General features: G+C 43.1%; 1 protein-coding gene across 2 annotated transcripts; it reads right to left on the reverse strand.

Annotated features, from left to right (window-relative positions):
- Positions 1–1641: 1641 nt before the first annotated feature.
- Positions 1642–19060, reverse strand: LOC115529807 (GTPase IMAP family member 9-like). Of its 2 annotated transcripts, XM_030338892.1 has the most exons (3): positions 16035–16395; positions 5290–5345; positions 1642–3167 (listed from the first exon to the last, which is right to left on the reverse strand). In XM_030338892.1, exons 2-3 carry the CDS (start codon positions 5297–5299, stop codon positions 2443–2445), a joined length of 735 nt encoding a protein of 244 aa, XP_030194752.1. In that variant the 5' UTR covers positions 5300–5345; positions 16035–16395; the 3' UTR covers positions 1642–2442. The 2 variants fall into 2 exon arrangements, with proteins under 2 accessions (XP_030194752.1, XP_030194753.1); XM_030338893.1 differs by lacking the exons at positions 5290–5345; positions 16035–16395 and adding an exon at positions 19019–19060.
- Between the last annotated feature and the right edge of the window lie 278 nt (positions 19061–19338).

A 19338-nucleotide genomic window follows, 5' to 3' on the forward strand; every position in this document is an offset into this window, starting at 1 on the left:
ATGGCTCTTCTCTTTCTGTAAATACACACACCTTATTCAGAATTCTTATTCAGAATTCCCTCTGTTATACTGCAATCATCTCAATTTAATATTTGATAGGTCTTGTGAGCACGAGAAAGTAGGCCTAATAGGTGCTCACGAGAAAGTAATATCTGGTGCGCACGAGAAAGTATCGTACGCATATCACGTGTGTGTGTGTGTGTGTGTGTGTGTGTGTGTGTGTGTGTGTGTGTGTGTGTGTGTGTGTGTGTGTGTGTGTGTGTGTGTGTGTGTGTGTGTGTGTGTGTGTTGTATAGTTAGTTAAATTGTTTCGAGACAATTACAGACGCATAATACTGATGCATTGTAGCCTATTATAACACCTCATTGGATTAACTCAATTAAATTGTGGTCAGAATTTCCATCCAACTGATACTCGTATTGTAAAGCTGAAGGGCATTAGAGATTGAGGCTAATGGAAAATGTTTCAATACCCAACATTTATGTAACCAAAGTACAGGCTTTAAGACATATTAATCTTACGTTTTCGACGTGACTACGCACGGAACATGCATCGCCGTGATTGCTGCTGTGCGCTTCAAAAAAGGTACCGGGCGAAACGTAAACAAAAGGTTCCGGGGCACAATACAGGTGAACACAATAGGCCTGTTACACCCCTCCCTCCAAGAAGCAATTGAGGTCACCGGGAAGGAGGCGGGGGCTACTGGGAACCTGGGGAGAGGAGGGCTGCGTGGCGGGGTAGGACATGACGAAGCCTCTGAATGCCTCTCCCTCCTGCGAGCCTGGATACGGAGGTCGTGGCGGGTGGCGAGCTCAGGCCCTCCAGCGTAGACGGTGGGTTATGGGCGACGAGCTCGTCCTTGCCCCCAGAGGTCCGGTACCGAAGACTCTTCTGAGCTCGTCGGCGAAGGTCTGGAAAGAGCGGCAGGTGGGGGTCCCTCTCTGCCACTCAGCTGTGCCCCAAAGACGCGCCCGCCCAGAGAGGTGGTTGATGGTGTAAGCCTCCCGGGATTCTTCAGAGGCGTTAATATATCCCCTTTGGGTATATATTAACACCGGAAAACATACTCCAAGCAGGAGAGTTTCATGAACGATTTTGAGGTCTCATCAATTCAGAAAAATCACAGTAGAATTAATTTTCTCAAGTGAATGCATTAGGGTTAGGGGGGGGGGGGGGCGAGGGCGGCAGTATATTAATGACATACTGTATATGTTGTAAAGTATTCTTATATTATATTCATGTAATATTATATTTTCTCAAGTGAATGCATTACGCTTAGTTTTTACACTTACCTTTTCAAAAACAAAAACTCATGCATGGCAAAAATTGGACTTTGTGTGTGAACATTGTGTGTGTGTGTGTGGGGGGGGGGGGGGGGGGGGCGAGGGCGGCAGAATATTAATGACATACTGTATATGTTGTAAAGTATTCTTATATTATATTTATGTAATATTATATTTTCTTTATATTTTCAAGATCCTGATTGCGATAGAAAATGTTTCTAAAAATATAATTTTGAAAAAGATTTGACAACGGGTTAAAATTGAATGATAAAAGTACTTCTAAGTATTGATAAAGTCCCAGTTAACTCTATATGATGTTTTTAAATGTTTTTTTGAGACAAATTTTTTTCCAGTCAGTACAGGAAATTATATGTTTATTGATTTAAAATATGCAAGTTATATATGTGACTGTGAAGTCAATACATCCTTAATTGATTATTTTCCAGTGAATAAATCATGAAAATAAAAACATATATGAAGCCAGTTTTATGCAGGATTGAATCAACTGTAAAACCAAGAACCCATCTGATGTTGAATATTAACTCAAGCCAATGATCAGGCACATCTCGAAGTGAAGTGAAAACTAGGAACGTAAAGATAAGTTAAGCAACAGGGGAGAGACAAGATGTCAAGCCGCTCCTCCACTCCCCCCTGTACTCCTTTTCATCTAGTCGTCCGTCTGCTTCCCTTACAAGAGGGCACGAGAGCCTTTTGCAGTTCTGCCCCCGCTTTTCAACCAGACTGAGTGCCCCAATATTCAAAAATACAAAAAATATATCACGGTCCAAATGACCCTGATATACATAAAACAACAGGCAGAGGTAAAGGTGAAGCGGTCGTGGTAGAGGGGAAGCATTTGAAAAATCTGGATCGTAAACCCTCTGGACCCTCGCAAACCCTCCGGCCCCAATGGCCATATGCTTTAAAGTAGGGGTGAACGATTAATCAATTTCAAATCGATATTACGATGTAATATAAGGCGATATGCAAATCGCAAAGGCTGCGATTAAAAAAAGAAAAGTAACTTTTTCGTTCTTTTTGTAATTTGTTACCGTTACTGATTGGAGCTCTTTAAGATTGACTTATTGATATATTTTAAAATTCAATAGATGAATGAAGATGTTCTAATATTTATTCATCTTAACACATTGGCCTGGCCTAAGAGATACTGCATTTTTTCTTCTTTGCTGCCTCCTGGTACATGGCGTTGGTATAACACCCTCCACCGTTTAAATCCACAACCTTCTCCACCTTTTCCAGCAGCTCGGGAACTTGCTGCACATCACTTTCATCCTTGTTGTTGAATACGTGGTACCTGCCTCCACACCTGTGAATCAAATCCCTGAAGTCATCAGAAATGGACAGAAACTCCTCTATCAGCCCCTCCAGGTCATCTCCCCAGGCGAACAGCACCACTGTGTATTTGCGGAGCACCACTTCACCAAATACCTCAGCTATCATATCGACGGCCCTTTTCCCCTCCTCTGGGTTGTGTTCCAGCTTGACCACCAGGAGGAAGGCGTGTGGGCCAGGGGCCGTCAGGGTCATGCTTTTGCTGACCTCCGTGATGATCTGTTCCTGGGTCAGGTGTGTGTCTCCAAAACCTGGCATGTCCACCACCGCCACCTTCTTCCTCTTGCTCCTCCTGCTTGACCTGCTCTTCGCATCCTCCTCAACATGGTATCCAGAGGTCTCCAGCTGGCAGACTTGTGTCACGGAGGCTGGGCTACAAATGGACTCGAAGGGCCCTCCTTGGACAGCCTGGCCAAGGATGGTGTTCCCTGAGGCGCTCTTCCCAGACCCCGTGTTTCCAATCAGGATCAGTCTCAGCACTTCTTCTGGATCATTCTCTCCCATGTCGGTTGGACACGGTCCCGTTGCTCCTGTGGGTGGAACATTACACAAGCTATCAATTATATTGCACCGTCTTGTCCTAAAATTACTTTCTTAATCTTGGGGTGAGTTATCTAACACTTAAATAGTTATATAATATTAACGGTAAATTCCCAGTTTAAAAAATGTTCAGTTCATGGTTTAATAGATTTCGAGCATTGTTCTTGAATACAGGGTCTCCTGGGTCTCTCTTTCTAGTATTGGAATACCACCGCTGGCCACTGGGCAACTTTTGCCAGAAACCTTGAGACCTTGTTTTGGCCATGTGATTAGACAAATGCATTGATTTGTAAATGTATTATAAGAAGTGGATCTCTACGATGACCTCAGCCTGGAAGAATGCAAGAAAGAAGAAACTGCCTGGACCTTGACAAAAAAGCAGAACTGCAGATTTGTGTAAATATTGCAAAAGAGTGCACACAGATTTACAGGCAATTCCTTGCCAACAAATAACTGCTGGAAGCTGCCAGTAATGGGCACATATATCTAAAATTGACAGTTTCATAGTTAAATGCTTAATAAATGTAGTAGGCCTAATCAAGTTTTGGATGCATGGACATGCTGTTATTTTCCTAATGTTTAGATTATTTTAGGCTTAACGTTATGTAATTGAAAAGCCTAATTTATGCTTCTTCATACATCCCAACAACAAGGTCTATGTAGGCCTACCTGACTTATAGGCTACAATGCTGTGTAAATGATATAAATCACACGGACAAATCGCCGTGTAGCAGTCATTGATTTTAAGAAAATATATGACTATCGCGCAGTTTCAGGTCAGGCTAAAATCCCTTTCTTCGTAAAGTGAGTAAAAAAGTGAGATTAAGGTGAGACAGCAGTTGGCGTAGTCTACTGCATCTAAACAATTTGATATGTGATGGACACGTGACTCATGGATAGGCCTATGTATCTATGAGATTCCGTAAACTACACCCCAGAATTGTTCAAGTTTCAGTATGCGCAGATTTGTTTTTAAACCTAGGCCTACGTGTCGAACCCATGGACCTGGTTGAAACTTTCTTTTCACTCACGGAAAATGGTTGTGTTTGTGTGCGTGTCCGTGTGAAGCAATTAGTCATTATTTTATAATAATCGTTATCCTTTTGTTTGATTAAAAATACGTTTTTACAACATTTTAATTAACCACAAAATGAAGAATGACGCAAGTAAAGATTAAAGATATTTATTAGATAACATTTCACATTTCTGTAAAGGCACATCTATCGAAAATACTTTAAGAATTTGTTTTTGTTTCGTAAAATAAACAAGACTATATGATGTTGGATATCAGTTATGATATTTTAGTTATTTTAAAATTATTTCATTTATCCTCAATGTGTAGGCCCTATTGGCAAATCAGATTTGTCTTGAAGCGATTGCGATTCAGCCTACGCATAGCATGCACGCAGACTCACCAGAACAACGAAGAACTAGTTCAAAAGTGGTCTGCAGAATACAGAGCATGTGTCACGTATCTTAAATCCCCCACCCCCACACAAACACACACACACACACACGCACACATTCTTTTTTCCCCTGACATACGTCAGATGTGTTTTTGTGGTAGGCTATATATTATAATAGCCTACTTGGAGGGAAGGTGGTTCGAAATCATTTTTAACAGTGCTGTCTTTTCCTATTTTTGAAAGAAAGCAACTTTTCACCCCCCCTTGACCCGCGCATGGATTGAAAGAGCGCTTGTTTTAGTCCATCTTCGGAAAATGTAGTTTCACTAGACGCTACGGGGCAGGAATTCTCTTAGGATAAGGGGAATCGAATTAATTGTCAACAGTGCTGTCTTTTCCTATGTTCTAAAGGAGGCACATTTTCATCTCTCCTTGACGCGATGACGTTTTCCACAAAGGTTAAGGAAAAGAGGAATAAAGCTAAGGATATTTGACATTCCGTAGGCCCTGACGACGTTTTCCACAAAGATTAAGGAAAGGATGCATAAAGGTTAGTCGATTTGACAATCCGTAGATGCCCCTATAGGTACATCTATGGGTGGAAAAGAAACAGCCCCCAACCTACGGAACCTTATCTAAATGTTCATGTCAGCAACAATATACGATTCACTTAATGACTGAGCTTCTGAAGATAAATCCACCTTACCTGACTCCATATTGAGTATTTCTTTCTCAATATTATTCTTTCCTATCGTCGTTTATCTGTTTGTAACCCTTGTCCCATGTAGTTAAATAATAAATCTAGAGTGGTTAATACAATAAGACTGGGCCTGGGCTCGTTGTAGGAAACTACAACTTTGATTCATATGTTACTGTTGGATAATTTTAATAAATGACCACCACAACTGTATTTTAAATGTAAAAAGTATTCAATCACATATTTATTCACAAAATGAAATACTAGTCGAATGTATTTTAGGAAAAGAAAACAAATAAACAAATAAAATAAATAAAATCAGATGCACGGGATTCTCCAATTTACAACAATGCAAACTCAATGTACCACACACAATCAAATTAACAACACACTTTAAATTAGGTTAACCCGTTGCAGGCCTGTTAGTTGAAGCTTGTGTGCGGTGGGGCCTAAAAACTGTACTGGCCGCTTCACTCAGCTTGAGCTCAAAATAAAAGCACGTGCAATGTGTAAATCAGTACTCACGAATCCAGGGTGTAATTAGTAGGGGCAGAAAGGGATTGGGGGATGATATTCTCACGAAGATAATGGCAATGGCGGTGGCAATCCAAACACACACGTGGGCAATGGCGGTGGCGAAGTCACAAGGAAGAAAACACAGAAAACAGCAGGGCCATCTGCTGGAAACCCCTCTCTCCAACGTCCAGCTCCTTTAAGCATATTATCCAATGAGCCATAATATCAAACACTATTTCATATCGAACTAGCATTAGCTTTGCGTTAACTTAAGTCACAATACAAAACTACGATATGCGGGCACATTAACACAGAATGCTACCGCTAACTAGCACGTCGCTAACCGCGTTACACATCCAGTACTCTTACTTACTATAACAGTTAGATATAGCACAATGGAGGCATACACATCGTATTCACCTTTTTGCAGGTCACAAAGAAGTTTAAATCAGGACCACGAGTAGTCGACCTCACGATAAAACTTAACTGCTTCCCACACTACGATGCCTCCTCTTAGCTCTCAGTCCGGTCAGGTTTCTTTCTCTACATGTGCTCACTACTCCCCACGCTAACCTGCTGCACTAGTCCCGCCCTTTACACGTTGAGACTTTATTCGGATTGGCTTGTGAAGTTTTAATACAACCAAAGACAAAACAAATTAAATGATTTACGTGTGACAGGTAAAAGGTTAAGTTAAACATAAACACAGCTTCTTCCTCTTTTATATCCTGAATTCACAAATATTTTAGCCTTGATAAACTTAAAGACCTTTATATTAATTTATCTTTTAACTGTAAATAGTTTTATTAAACGTATTATATTTATGCTTTTAATCCGCACACATTTTAACCCATTTTATTATTATGAACTCTATTTATTTATGAACATTAAACACAGCATTTTATTATACTGTTAATTATTTTTTATGCTCTGTAACTTGTGGTTTTTGTACAGGGCTACACCCTCCCTCTTCTGAACGTGTAGATGTCCTCATCACACCTTTTGTCTCTCTTTAACTTGGAAGATTTTTGTACAGAGCTACACCCTCCCTCTTCTGAACGTGTAGATGTCCTCATCACACCTTTTGTCTCTCTTCAACTTGGAAGGGTGTTTTTTGTTCTCCTCCTCCATGTACCTTTTGGATGTTTTGGACTTTTTCCTTGATTTGTTGTCTTGGTTTGGAGGGTTTAACTTGAGTTGGATGACCATGCCATGGTGCATGATGGTAACTGGTTCACAAGATGGATGACCAGGTCTCTCATAAGTGAATCTCATAGATGGCTTTGGTTTTCTCAGGGATTTCCGGATTGTAGAAAACCTTTCACTTTCACTTCTAGCGCTTTTGGCAGCTTTATCACGTCTGGCTCTGTTTAACAGAGGTGAGCTTGCTCCCTCTTCTGAATCTTGCAAATCTTCCGCAGATTCAGTATATGTCTCTTGGACATAAGAGTGTGACAGAGGACGTGCAGCACCTTCAGGCGGTTCCTCATACTCCGTTTCTGTAAGTTGTTGATTTTCTGCAGCTTCACAGTTTTCCTCTTCAGAGTTTTCACTTTCTTCAGAACTCTGACTCTGTTCATCCTCCACAGGTTGATCTATCATGTTTAATCGTTTCCTGACCTCATCCACATCAAAATCTGGAGGATTGTGGACAGTTTCAAACTCTGAGCCTGAGGACTCTGTGTCACTTTCTTCAGACTTGGTTGATAGATGTTTCCGGGTAAGTTGAGCTCTTGTTACAGGTCTCCGAGCAGAGTTTGTATCATCTGATTGGTTAGACAACCTAACCATGTACCCGATGGGCAACAGGTGGTCTCGATGAAGAGTTTTTACCACACCTGTACCATGCTCTGGTTTGACCTTGTAAACAGGCAGATTAGGCAACTTCTCCACAACAACATATGGTGTTGATTTCCATCGATCTTGGAGTTTATGCTTGCCTTTTAGACCCAAATTCTGAATGAGAATTCTGTCACCTTTCTCCAAAGGTGAATCTCTCACACGCTGGTCATAGCGAGCTTTGTTTTTCAGATGACTCTTTGTAGCGGCGTCAGATGCCAGTTGGTAGGCTTTTTGTAACTCTTTCCTCATCCTGGCGACGTACTGTTGGTAAGAGGTTTCACTTTCACCATTTGGCGAGATCCCAAAACAGATGTCAATGGGTAACCTTGCCTCCCTTCCAAACATGAGATGATAAGGGGAGTATCCTGTGGAATCATTCTTGGTGCAATTGTATGCATGTACCAGGTGGGTGATATGTTGACTCCAACTTTGTTTCTTTACAGTGTCCAGGGTACCAAGCATTGCTAAAAGTGTTCTATTGAACCTTTCTGGTTGTGCGTCCCCTTGTGGGTGATAGGGGGATGTTCTTGACTTCCGAACCCCAAGCATGGACAAGAGTTCTTTGATCAGGCGACTTTCAAAATCTCGTCCTTGATCCGAGTGTATCCGTGCAGGTAGGCCGTAGTGCACAAAATACTTCTCCCACAATACTCTTGCAACGGTGATAGCCTTTTGATCTTTTGTAGCAAATGCTTGTGCGTAACGTGTATAATGGTCTGTCACTACTAACACATTAGCAACACCTCTAGAGTCAGGCTCTATCTGCAAAAAGTCAATGCAGACTAAATCTAGAGGGCCATTACTTGTTATTTGATTCAAGGGCGAGGCATGCTGAGGGAGTGTCTTCCTGGAGATACATCTACCACAGGTTCGAATGTACTGCTCAACCTCAGCTGTCATTCGCGGCCAATAAAATCTGTCTTTGATCAGTTCGGTAGTGCGTTCCATTCCCATGTGTCCGCACTCATCATGTAGAGACCTTAACACCATTGGGCGGTATCTGGCTGGTAAGACAAGTTGTTTGATCTGTTTTCCGCATGTTTTTTCTTTTACTCTGTAGAGTAATCCATCCTTTAATTCCAACTTTCGGCTTTCGCGTAAGAGCAACACAGTCTCAGGTGAATCATTTTTTGAGCGTGTCAGCCCTTTATTCTTTTCCAGTGCCTTCTTTAATGGCCCAATTGTTGGGTCCATGTCTTGTGATGCCTGGATATCTTTCGGACTTAGCTGATCCAGCACGTTCATGCTAAGGTTCACTGGGAACACATAAGCTCCTGGTACAGCTGCAGCAGGAGCTCCCAACTGGTCCACCAATCTGTCGGGCACATCAGCCTCTCCACTGATGCAGGCTCGCTTGCAGAGGGCTTTGATGCCAGCAGGTGGGACACTAGTCCACTCTTTAGCCTCCTCTGGAGAGTATTGTCGAGACAACAAGTCAGCATCGATATTTTGCCTCCCAGGTCGGTATTGGATGGTGAACTCGTAGGTGGCAAGGGCAGCAAGCCAACGATGTCCGACTGCACTGAGTTTGGCAGAGGTCAACACATATGTTAATGGGTTGTTGTCAGTTCTTACAGTAAACTTAGCTCCATACAAGTAATCGTGAAACTTGTCCACGACAGCCCATTTTAATGCCAGAAATTCCAATTGATGGACTGGATAGTTGTGCTCTGAGTCTTTAAGCTTCCGACTGGCGAAAGCTACTGGTCGGAGGCCCTCAGGATATTCCTGGTTCAGGACAGCGCCTAGGCCATTCATACTGGCGTCCACATGTAAGATGTACGTCTTAGTGGGGTCAGCGAATGCTAACACTGGGGCATTGATCAAACAGTCACGGATACGCTCAAAAGCGGCCTGGCAGGCCTGAGTCCACCGTTCTCCGAAAAGCTCTGATGGCTTGAAATAGACTTTGCTTGGGTCGACACTCTTTTTGAAATTGGGGTCTTTCCAAGTGGGGGCATAACCCTTGGTGAGCTCAGAAAGAGGACGGACAATGGCAGAGTAATTTGCAATGAACCTTCGATAGTAACTGCAAAATCCGAGGAAGGACTTCAGAGGTTTCAGGTGAGTGGGCTCTTTCCAATGCTTGACTACTTCCACTTTGTCTGGATCAGTAGCTATTCCATTAGCAGAAACGATGTGACCCACATACCTAACCTCAGGCTGGCAGAATTGACATTTGTCAATAGAAACCTTCAATCCGACCTCCTCTAGTCGATCCAGTACCTTGAAAAGACGTTGCTCATGCTCTTCAAGTGTCTTGCCGAAAATGATGATATCATCCAAGTACACGAGAGCTTCCAGAAGATGCATATCACCAACAGCTTTTTCCATTAAGCGCTGAAACGTTGCCGGCGCTCCTGTGACTCCTTGTGGCATGCGCTCAAATTGATAGAAACCAAGAGGGCAAATGAACGCTGTCTTCTCTTTGTCCTCCGGAGCCATCTCTATCTGGTAATAGCCACTGCGCAGATCTAAGACTGAGAACCATTGGCTGCCGGAGAGAGAATCCAAGGCGTCGTCAATGCGTGGCATTGTGTACTGGTCTGGTGTGGTGCGGTTGTTGAGTGTTCTGTAGTCAATACAGATTCTTATACTCCCATTCTTTTTGCGCACTACAACGATCGGTGAGGCGTATGGGCTACGGGACTCTGTGATAATTCCAGCTGCCAGCAGTTGTTGTATGTGCCGCCGCACATCGTCTATGTCTGCAGGGGCTAGTCTCCTTGACCTTTCCCTGAAGGGTCTGGGGTCATGCAGGCGTATGTGGTGTTCAACACCCTTTGCACGACCAACCTCCCACTCATGGAGTGAGAAAACATTCCGCCTCTCAGCTAACTTCTGCTGAAGCTGACTCTTCCACTCTTTGGGAATGGGAGAGTCTCCGAAATTAAAGAGACTTGGGTCTATGGTTTCAGCTGTGAGGTCGGAAGGCCTGACTGGGGTAGCTGTGTCCACAGCATACATCTCAGCAACAACGGTCCCAACTGGGATTGAAGTTGTCTTTTTGGACTCATTTTGAATGAGGACAGTGAAACTGTTGTTGTCTATGTTGGCGTCTGAGAGCACACCAGGCTGTACCAGCAAACTGTTGGGGAGCAACTGGTCAGTGGGTGCATCGATCAGTACAAGATCCTTGGACGGGGCACTCTGTCTTTCCACTTTGCACGTTGCATAGTACTTTGCACCTGGAGCAATGGAGAGTGAACCGGGTCCTTCCCACTTTATCTGTCCCAAAACTTCATTTTTTGTTGACTGCTCTTGTGCTTTAACAGGGGCATAAACAGACTGTATTCTCATTGAGTACACAGTGTTCTCGTCACCTTTTGTCTTCGCCAGTTCCCATAGGCGGCGGAACAGAGATGTGTTGGTTCCAACCAGCACAGGGGTTTGTTGTTGGTTTCTTGGCTCAGGACAAATCAAGGCGAGCACTTCTACTCGTCCCGTCACACCAGTGATCTCTTCTGAAAACTCCATCTCAACAACAACATATCCTTTGTAAGGATACTCAGTGTCAGCAAGGCCCCAGAGTCCAAGGCCAGAGAGGGGTTTTATCGGGACATCAAGTAAGTGTTTGTTATACCAGCTTTCAAAGATGATAGTCACATTGGACCCACTGTCGATGAGAGCATCGCAGACTACATCATTTACTTTGATGGTGTGAATAAATGATGGACCTACAAGACCTTCAGGTAAGTCAGTGTTGTTCTCTGGGACTTCAACCTTATTGGTTCTAGCTACAAAGTGTTCTTCAGCTGCAGGCTGCGGGTTCTCTTTGTGGGAAAGAGGGGAAACACGCGCCAAGCGTATGAGCTTTCTAATGACTTTCTGAAGATTCTCAGGGGCAGTACATCTGGTGGCTATGTGGCCATTTTCCCCACACCGATAACAGAAAAACTCATCATTGTCTTGTCGGGGAGAGGAGACTCTGGAATGAGCGGGCTTGTAACCCGTAGCTGCTTTGTATCGGTGTGGCTGGGGTGTTTGTTCTGATGTGTAATTCACTGCCATTACACTCATTTTACTTTCTAGTGCTTTCACTTGTTTCTTTAGTGATTGCAGTTCACTCTGTGACTCATTTCTCTGTTTTTGTTTCTCTGTAAGACCGTTAAAGGACTCATCAGATGGTGGCTGAGGTTGTGGGTTGCTTCTCTGCTCTAACTGCGCTCTCAATTCTTGAATCCGAGCTTGCAGTTCACTCCTAGAGACTGATTCAGGTTCTTTCTCCTTTTCAGCTTGGACGGTGCGTACACGCTGAGGACGCAGGTGTGACACTTGGCTTTGTCTGGCTGACTGGCGACCTTCCTCTTCCATCACTTCTCTTAACAGGTTCAAGAATGTAGGGGGATTACTACTCCGCTCCCTAATTTTCAACTGTAACAACATGAGTTCAGAGGTGGACCCTCTAAGAAGCTGCTCTAAACGAGTGCTGTTGGCAGCGCTAACAGGTAAGCCACCTCCTTGTACTACTTTGACAAGAGATCTCTCTACTCTTCGTAGGAACTCAGACAGACGCTCACCAGGCTGTTGGTGGAGGGCTCTGAACGACAGATATAGTTCTTCTGAGGACTCTACTGTACCAAAAATGCTCTCTATAGCCTCTATGTACTCACGTGGGCTAGCATCAGGTTGAGTCATGCGCACAGCTTGAATGATCTCAAAGGCGGGCCCTTTGAGACTTTCCAGTATCCGACGTCGTTTCTCTTTGTCCGAGCACTCAACTTCCTCTACTAAGAGTGTTGCTTGCTCCAACCAGTTGTCTAAGGTCTCTTCTCCAGTGGGAGTGGGACTGATCCCGGAGAATGTCCGCAGACGTCTGTATGGGTGACTGTCAGGTTGTTTGTTTGTTCTGCTCATAACATCACCGACTGCACGGATGATGTCTTCAGGGTTGCTTTTACTTTCTTTGGTGGGGGAACATAGACCTTGGATGTCCTCCAAGGTTCTCCCTTCACTCTGCAAAAAGGTAAGTAGCTTCTCTTCAAAGTTATCAAGCTGAGGCTCTGTGTAGCAGACAGTTTTCCAACTACTTCCTCCACTTATAGGCATTATCTCAGGTGGGATTTTAGAGGGGTCGATCTCTTCACGACACTCACATAACACCATCAGCGATTGCTGTTGATGGTGAAACATTTTTCCCTTAACTCTAACTCTTCCCCAAGCTTTGATGGTCCCTGCTGTTTCTTCAATGTCTTCTCTTGAAACACCTTCAGGCACTCCATGTAACAGGAAGGCATGCTTTAAATCTATTGATTCTCCTTTGCACCAGTAAATTAGCTCACGTTGTGATGGACTGTTTGCTAGGACTGCCATTGTTGTACTTTACTTTAATTACTTCTAGTTACTGTTAGCACATTACTTTAAATAAATGCTCTTAAAGTTGTGGGGTCATGTTACTTTTGCTTGTCTAATTCATTTTAGTTTAATATTATCCCAGCGGGGCCTCCATTTATGTAACCCTTGTCCCATGTAGTTAAATAATAAATCTAGAGTGGTTAAAGGGACTCTTACCTTTGTTGCATTTGAGAATTACAGCACATTCAAATCATCCCGCCTTCCTCCAATGCTCCACCCCCTAAGCGTTATTTTTTAGAGTACAAAACTAAGCGTTATTTTTTAACGAGTACTGTAACGACCTCGCCGGTGACATAATGATGTCGAGTCATTAGTAGTTGAAGGTAGTTTTAATGAACCAAAACCAGGTCACTGAAACCCGTAACATTGTAACCAACGGCAGAAAACCGACACAAAACAAACCCCGGTTACCCCGGCAACCCCCAACACGGTCTCACTCGCGTGCAGGCCCCCACCCTCCTGTTCTTCCAAGGCCCTACCCCAGCTGACCTAATGATTCGCCCCCACGCTGATTGACAAGAAGAACATTACAATACATGCACATAGAATAACTGGCATAACGGACAACGAAATATAATGTAACACATAACACACAAACTATTTAACTGTCCCAGGGTCGCTACAGTACAAAAGTTCTAGACTCCCATGGGTTATGTTTAGACTCCCATGGGTTATGTTTAGACTCCCAGGGGTCATAATATAGAAACGTGTATGAGCATTACAAACAGAGTAGCGGGACAACGTAGCGTCTGAGGCCGAAATGGGTCCCCTAATCTGACTGAATAGTGCGGTTGTTTGCCAACGGTCTGGAGGTCTTCCTGGAGCTCCAGATTAGCGGGACAACGTCGCGTCTGAGCCCGAAATGGGTCCCGTAATCGGACTGAGTGTGGCGGTTGGTTGCCAACGGTCTGGAGGTCTTCCTGGAGCTCCAGAGTAGCGGGACAACGTCGCGTCTGAGTCCGAAATGGGTCCCGTAATCGGACTGAGTGTGGCGGTTGGTTGCCAACGGTCTTGAGGTCTTCCTGGAGCTCCAGAGTAGCGGGACAACGTCGCGTCTGAGTCCGAAACGGGTCCCCTAATCGGACTGAGTGGTGCGGTTGGTTGCCAACGGTCTGGAGGTCCTGAGAATCATCCAGGGGAGCGGGACCACTTGGCTTCTGAGGCCGAATCGGGTCCCCTTGTCGGACTGAATGGTGCAGTTGGTGGCCAACAGTCTGGAGGTCTTCCTGAGGCTCCAGAGGAGGGTAACTCTGTGAGTCTGAGTCCGAGATGAGTCCCCTAATCAGACTGAATGGTGCAGTTTCAGTACGCCGTGGACCACTTTGGTCTGCCATCGTCAGTCGCTACGGTCGCTACTCGCTACTGTCTGCCGTGGAATCAAAACAAACCCTCTAGTTGAGGACGCGCCTTGATGACGCGGGCCCGAATCCGCCACAAGAAGCAGACGGAAAACCTTATATATCCATGCAGCAAACAGACAGGTCTGTCGGCCAATAAGGTCATTCGGTCCGAAGAATTTTATTGGTTGAAGTTTTCACTAAATATTATGAGAGTAAAATAATTGTTTGTTTTTACTCCTGGTGGGTCTGTCTTGCATATTAGAGTGTTATTACCTTATTAATACCAATTTAACCTTATCCAAAAAAAGTGTAAAAATGCAACAAAGGTAAGAGTCCCTTTAATACAATAAGACTGGGCCTGGGCTCGTTGTAGGAAACTACAACTTTGATTCATATGTTACTGTTGGATAATTTTAATAAATGACCACCACAACTGTATTTTAAATGTAAAAAGTATTCAATCACATATTTATTCACAAAATGAAATACTAGTCGAATGTATTTTAGGAAAAGAAAACAAATAAACAAATAAAATAAATAAAATCAGATGCACGGGATTCTCCAATTTACAACAATGCAAACTCAATGTACCACACACAATCAAATTAACAACACACTTTAAATTAGGTTAACCCGTTGCAGGCCTGTTAGTTGAAGCTTGTGTGCGGTGGGGCCTAAAAACTGTACTGGCCGCTTCACTCAGCTTGAGCTCAAAATAAAAGCACGTGCAATGTGTAAATCAGTACTCACGAATCCAGGGTGTAATTAGTAGGGGCAGAAAGGGATTGGGGGATGATATTCTCACGAAGATAATGGCAATGGCGGTGGCAATCCAAACACACACGTGGGCAATGGCGGTGGCGAAGTCACAAGGAAGAAAACACAGAAAACAGCAGGGCCATCTGCTGGAAACCCCTCTCTCCAACGTCCAGCTCCTTTAAGCATATTATCCAATGAGCCATAATATCAAACACTATTTCATATCGAACTAGCATTAGCTTTGCGTTAACTTAAGTCACAATACAAAACTACGATATGCGGGCACATTAACACAGAATGCTACCGCTAACTAGCACGTCGCTAACCGCGTTACACATCCAGTACTCTTACTTACTATAACAGTTAGATATAGCACAATGGAGGCATACACATCGTATTCACCTTTTTGCAGGTCACAAAGAAGTTTAAATCAGGACCACGAGTAGTCGACCTCACGATAAAACTTAACTGCTTCCCACACTACGATGCCTCCTCTTAGCTCTCAGTCCGGTCAGGTTTCTTTCTCTACATGTGCTCACTACTCCCCACGCTAACCTGCTGCACTAGTCCCGCCCTTTACACGTTGAGACTTTATTCGGATTGGCTTGTGAAGTTTTAATACAACCAAAGACAAAACAAATTAAATGATTTACGTGTGACAGGTAAAAGGTTAAGTTAAACATAAACACAGCTTCTTCCTCTTTTATATCCTGAATTCACAAATATTTTAGCCTTGATAAACTTAAAGACCTTTATATTAATTTATCTTTTAACTGTAAATAGTTTTATTAAACGTATTATATTTATGCTTTTAATCCGCACACATTTTAACCCATTTTATTATTATGAACTCTATTTATTTATGAACATTAAACACAGCATTTTATTATACTGTTAATTATTTTTTATGCTCTGTAACTTGTGGTTTTTGTACAGGGCTACATGTTGTTCAGGTCACCCTCGCCCTAAAAAATCAGGAGGTTTGCGCAGTTTCAGATCAAGCTAAAATTCCATTCTTCGCAAAGTGGGTAAAAAAAGTGAGATTAAGTTTAGACGGCAGTTAACGTAGTCTACTGCATCTAAACAACTTAGTAGGCATACACATGTAACGGAGACGAGGTAGTTTACAGTAAACCACACCCCAGCATTGTTTCAGTTTCAGTATGAATGTCATGGACATGCGCAGATTCGTTGAAACAAGTTTAAACTTTCTTTTCTCACACGGGAAATGTTTGGCCGTTTCTCAATTCCTAGTACGCGTAGCCTACTACGTACTCGCGGACTTGGAAGTTCGTACTTGGCAAGTCCGGACTTCAAGTAAACACTTCTATGAAGGTATTATTGTAGCAAAAGTCTCAAGCATGCGTACACTAAAGTCACAAATGCGTAACTAAAGTCACAAATGCGTAACAGTAAAGTCACAAATGCGTAACTTAAGTCACAAATGCGTAACAGTAAAGTCACAAATGTGTAACTACAGTCACAAATGCGTAACTAAAGTCACAAATGTGTAACTAAAGTCACAAATGCGTAACAGTAAAGTCACAAATGCGTACCTAAAGTCACAAATGCGTAACTAAAGTCACAAATGCGTAACTAAAGTCACAAATGTGTAACAGTAAAGTTGAAGTCGTAAATATTTATTCTACCATTGTCAACACGAAATAGGGGCTACGAGTTCACAAATCCTTTGTTACGGGTGCACGTCCATCGATACGACTGCACGAATCTGCTGCTACTCTTGTGAACACGACTCTTTTTCTTGTGGGTACGACTCTCTTTTTCCTGTGAGTACTTTTGCTACACGCCTAGGTGGTATATGTGTAGCAAAAGTCATTCGTATGACGTAGAGCGTCCGTGGGCGGGACAAAATTGCATAAACCAATGAAAGTCGCCGGCAGGGGATGCACTTTTCAAACTACACTGGGACCAGTCCAAGATTCCACCTCTTCATTTCTGGAATCTTGACAAGTTCACAGAAGAGAAGACGGCATCCTACACGTCAAAGGTGGGTATCTTAAATTATGTTAAATTTCAGTTCAACTGAATTCCCCCCAAAGTAGGCTATTGCATTAACATGCCGCCAGTGTCATTCAATGTATTATAATGGTCGCCATAATATATAATAATATGTTCAGAAATGTCTCGGATCGGCCTACTGCACCCCCTTTGTGAATTTAATTCCCCCCCCCCCCCCCATCTTTCGAAAAATAGTTTAAATCCCATATTCATACATTTAAATTTTAACTGGCTGACTAGGAAACTATATGAGATAATACAGGGGAAAATCAAAAATAAATACACAATAACACTTAGTTTCACTGAGTTCCAACAAAATGTAGCATAGAGCGCTCCCTACTTTATTGATTACCAATGGGTGAGACTGTAGCGAATGAGGCGCGATAAGAAGTGTGAAGTTGCCCCCATCCCCCAAATAATTCGAAAATAGGTGGAAGCGTGTGTGCTAGTTTGTGCTGGCAAATTAAACGTTTGTGCTCAAACCATTCTGGAGATATTTAGCATGTAATATCTCCACGTAAACCGATTTGGTTTTTAAGATAGGCCTACACACCTTAGTCCGACAAAAATTGGACCGAATCGGGTTTCTCATAGTCGGATTAAGACCCCTAGATTATTCAATTGATGTCGCATTAACCGTGTTTCAATCGGATTGGAATTCGATTTTGCGTTCGGGGTAGGCCCGAGACCGGGGCCTACCCAGGGGGCCCGGGGCCGTGAGCCTTAAGTAGCCGATAGTCGTGTTTGCGCCGTCGTAAAACGAGAAACGGCGATTTATTAAAAAAAGGTGGCGAAGAAGATGATGGAAGCCGGTGTCGTGCCAATGTAATTACCATGTAGTTAAAATGTACCCGATAAGAAGAGTATCCCCGGAAGCGGGATGCATGCATCGAGTGCATGCGCGCTTCGATTTCACCCCGTTCACCCAAGACTAAAAAGGCTAAAATAAAAGTAGATGTTTTTCTAAATGTTGGTCATCAACGAGTAGAATGAATGAATGAACGAATGTTGATTTAAACTATTTTTCGAAAGATGGGGGGGGGGGGGAATTAAATTCACAAAGGCGGTGCAGTAGGCCGATCCGAGACATTTCTGAACATATTATTATATATTATGGCGACCATTATAATACATTGAATGACACTGGCGGCATGTTAATGCAATAGCCTACTTTGGGGGGAATTCAGTTGAACTGAAATTTAACATAATTTAAGATACCCACCTTTGATGTGTAGGATGCCGTCTTCTCTTCTGTGAACTTGTCAAGATTCCAGAAATGAAGAGGTGGAATCTTGGACTGGTCCCAGTGTAGTTTGAAAAGTGCATCCCCTGCCGGCGACTTTCATTGGTTTATGCAATTTTGTCCCGCCCACGGACGCTCTACGTCATGCGAATGACTTTTGCTACACATATACCACCTAGGCATGTAGCAAAAGTACTCACAGGAAAAAGAGAGTCGTACCCACAAGAAAAAGAGTCGTGTTCACAAGAGTAGCAGCAGATTCGTGCAGTCGTATCGATGGACGTGCACCCGTAACAAAGGATTTGTGAACTCGTAGCCCCTATTTCGTGTTGACAATGGTAGAATAAATATTTACGACTTCAACTTTACTGTTACACATTTGTGACTTTAGTTACGCATTTGTGACTTTAGTTACGCATTTGTGACTTTAGGTACGCATTTGTGACTTTACTGTTACGCATTTGTGACTTTAGTTACACATTTGTGACTTTAGTTACGCATTTGTGACTGTAGTTACGCATTTGTGACTTTACTGTTACGCATTTGTGACTTAAGTTACGCATTTGTGACTTTACTGTTACGCATTTGTGACTTTAGTGTACGCATGCTTGAGACTTTTGCTACAATAATACCTTCATACACTTCCGAGGACGGGAGTACGCACCTGCAATTGGAAGCAGCGGACTCGATGACGTCACCAGCTCAGCTCGTCTGTTAACTGTGCTACGGCCTCATGTAGGCATATAACTAACTACTGAACAATATAAACAAATTATACAAAACAAAACACCAGCTTCTTTAGTTTTAAAATAGTAGTCCTATGTTAATATTTTGAATGAATATAAATGAAAAGTTATGCGTATTCACACGGCAAGCCAGCTGTACCCTACATATAAACAGGGTTAGGGTTATCAGTGGCTTGAAAAAGATTGTATGAGATTGCCATTTCAATAGAAACACACACAGACACACACAGACACCCAC

This window comes from Gadus morhua, chromosome 17 (assembly GCF_902167405.1).
Source record: "Gadus morhua chromosome 17, gadMor3.0, whole genome shotgun sequence".
Classification (NCBI taxonomy): domain Eukaryota; kingdom Metazoa; phylum Chordata; class Actinopteri; order Gadiformes; family Gadidae; genus Gadus; species Gadus morhua.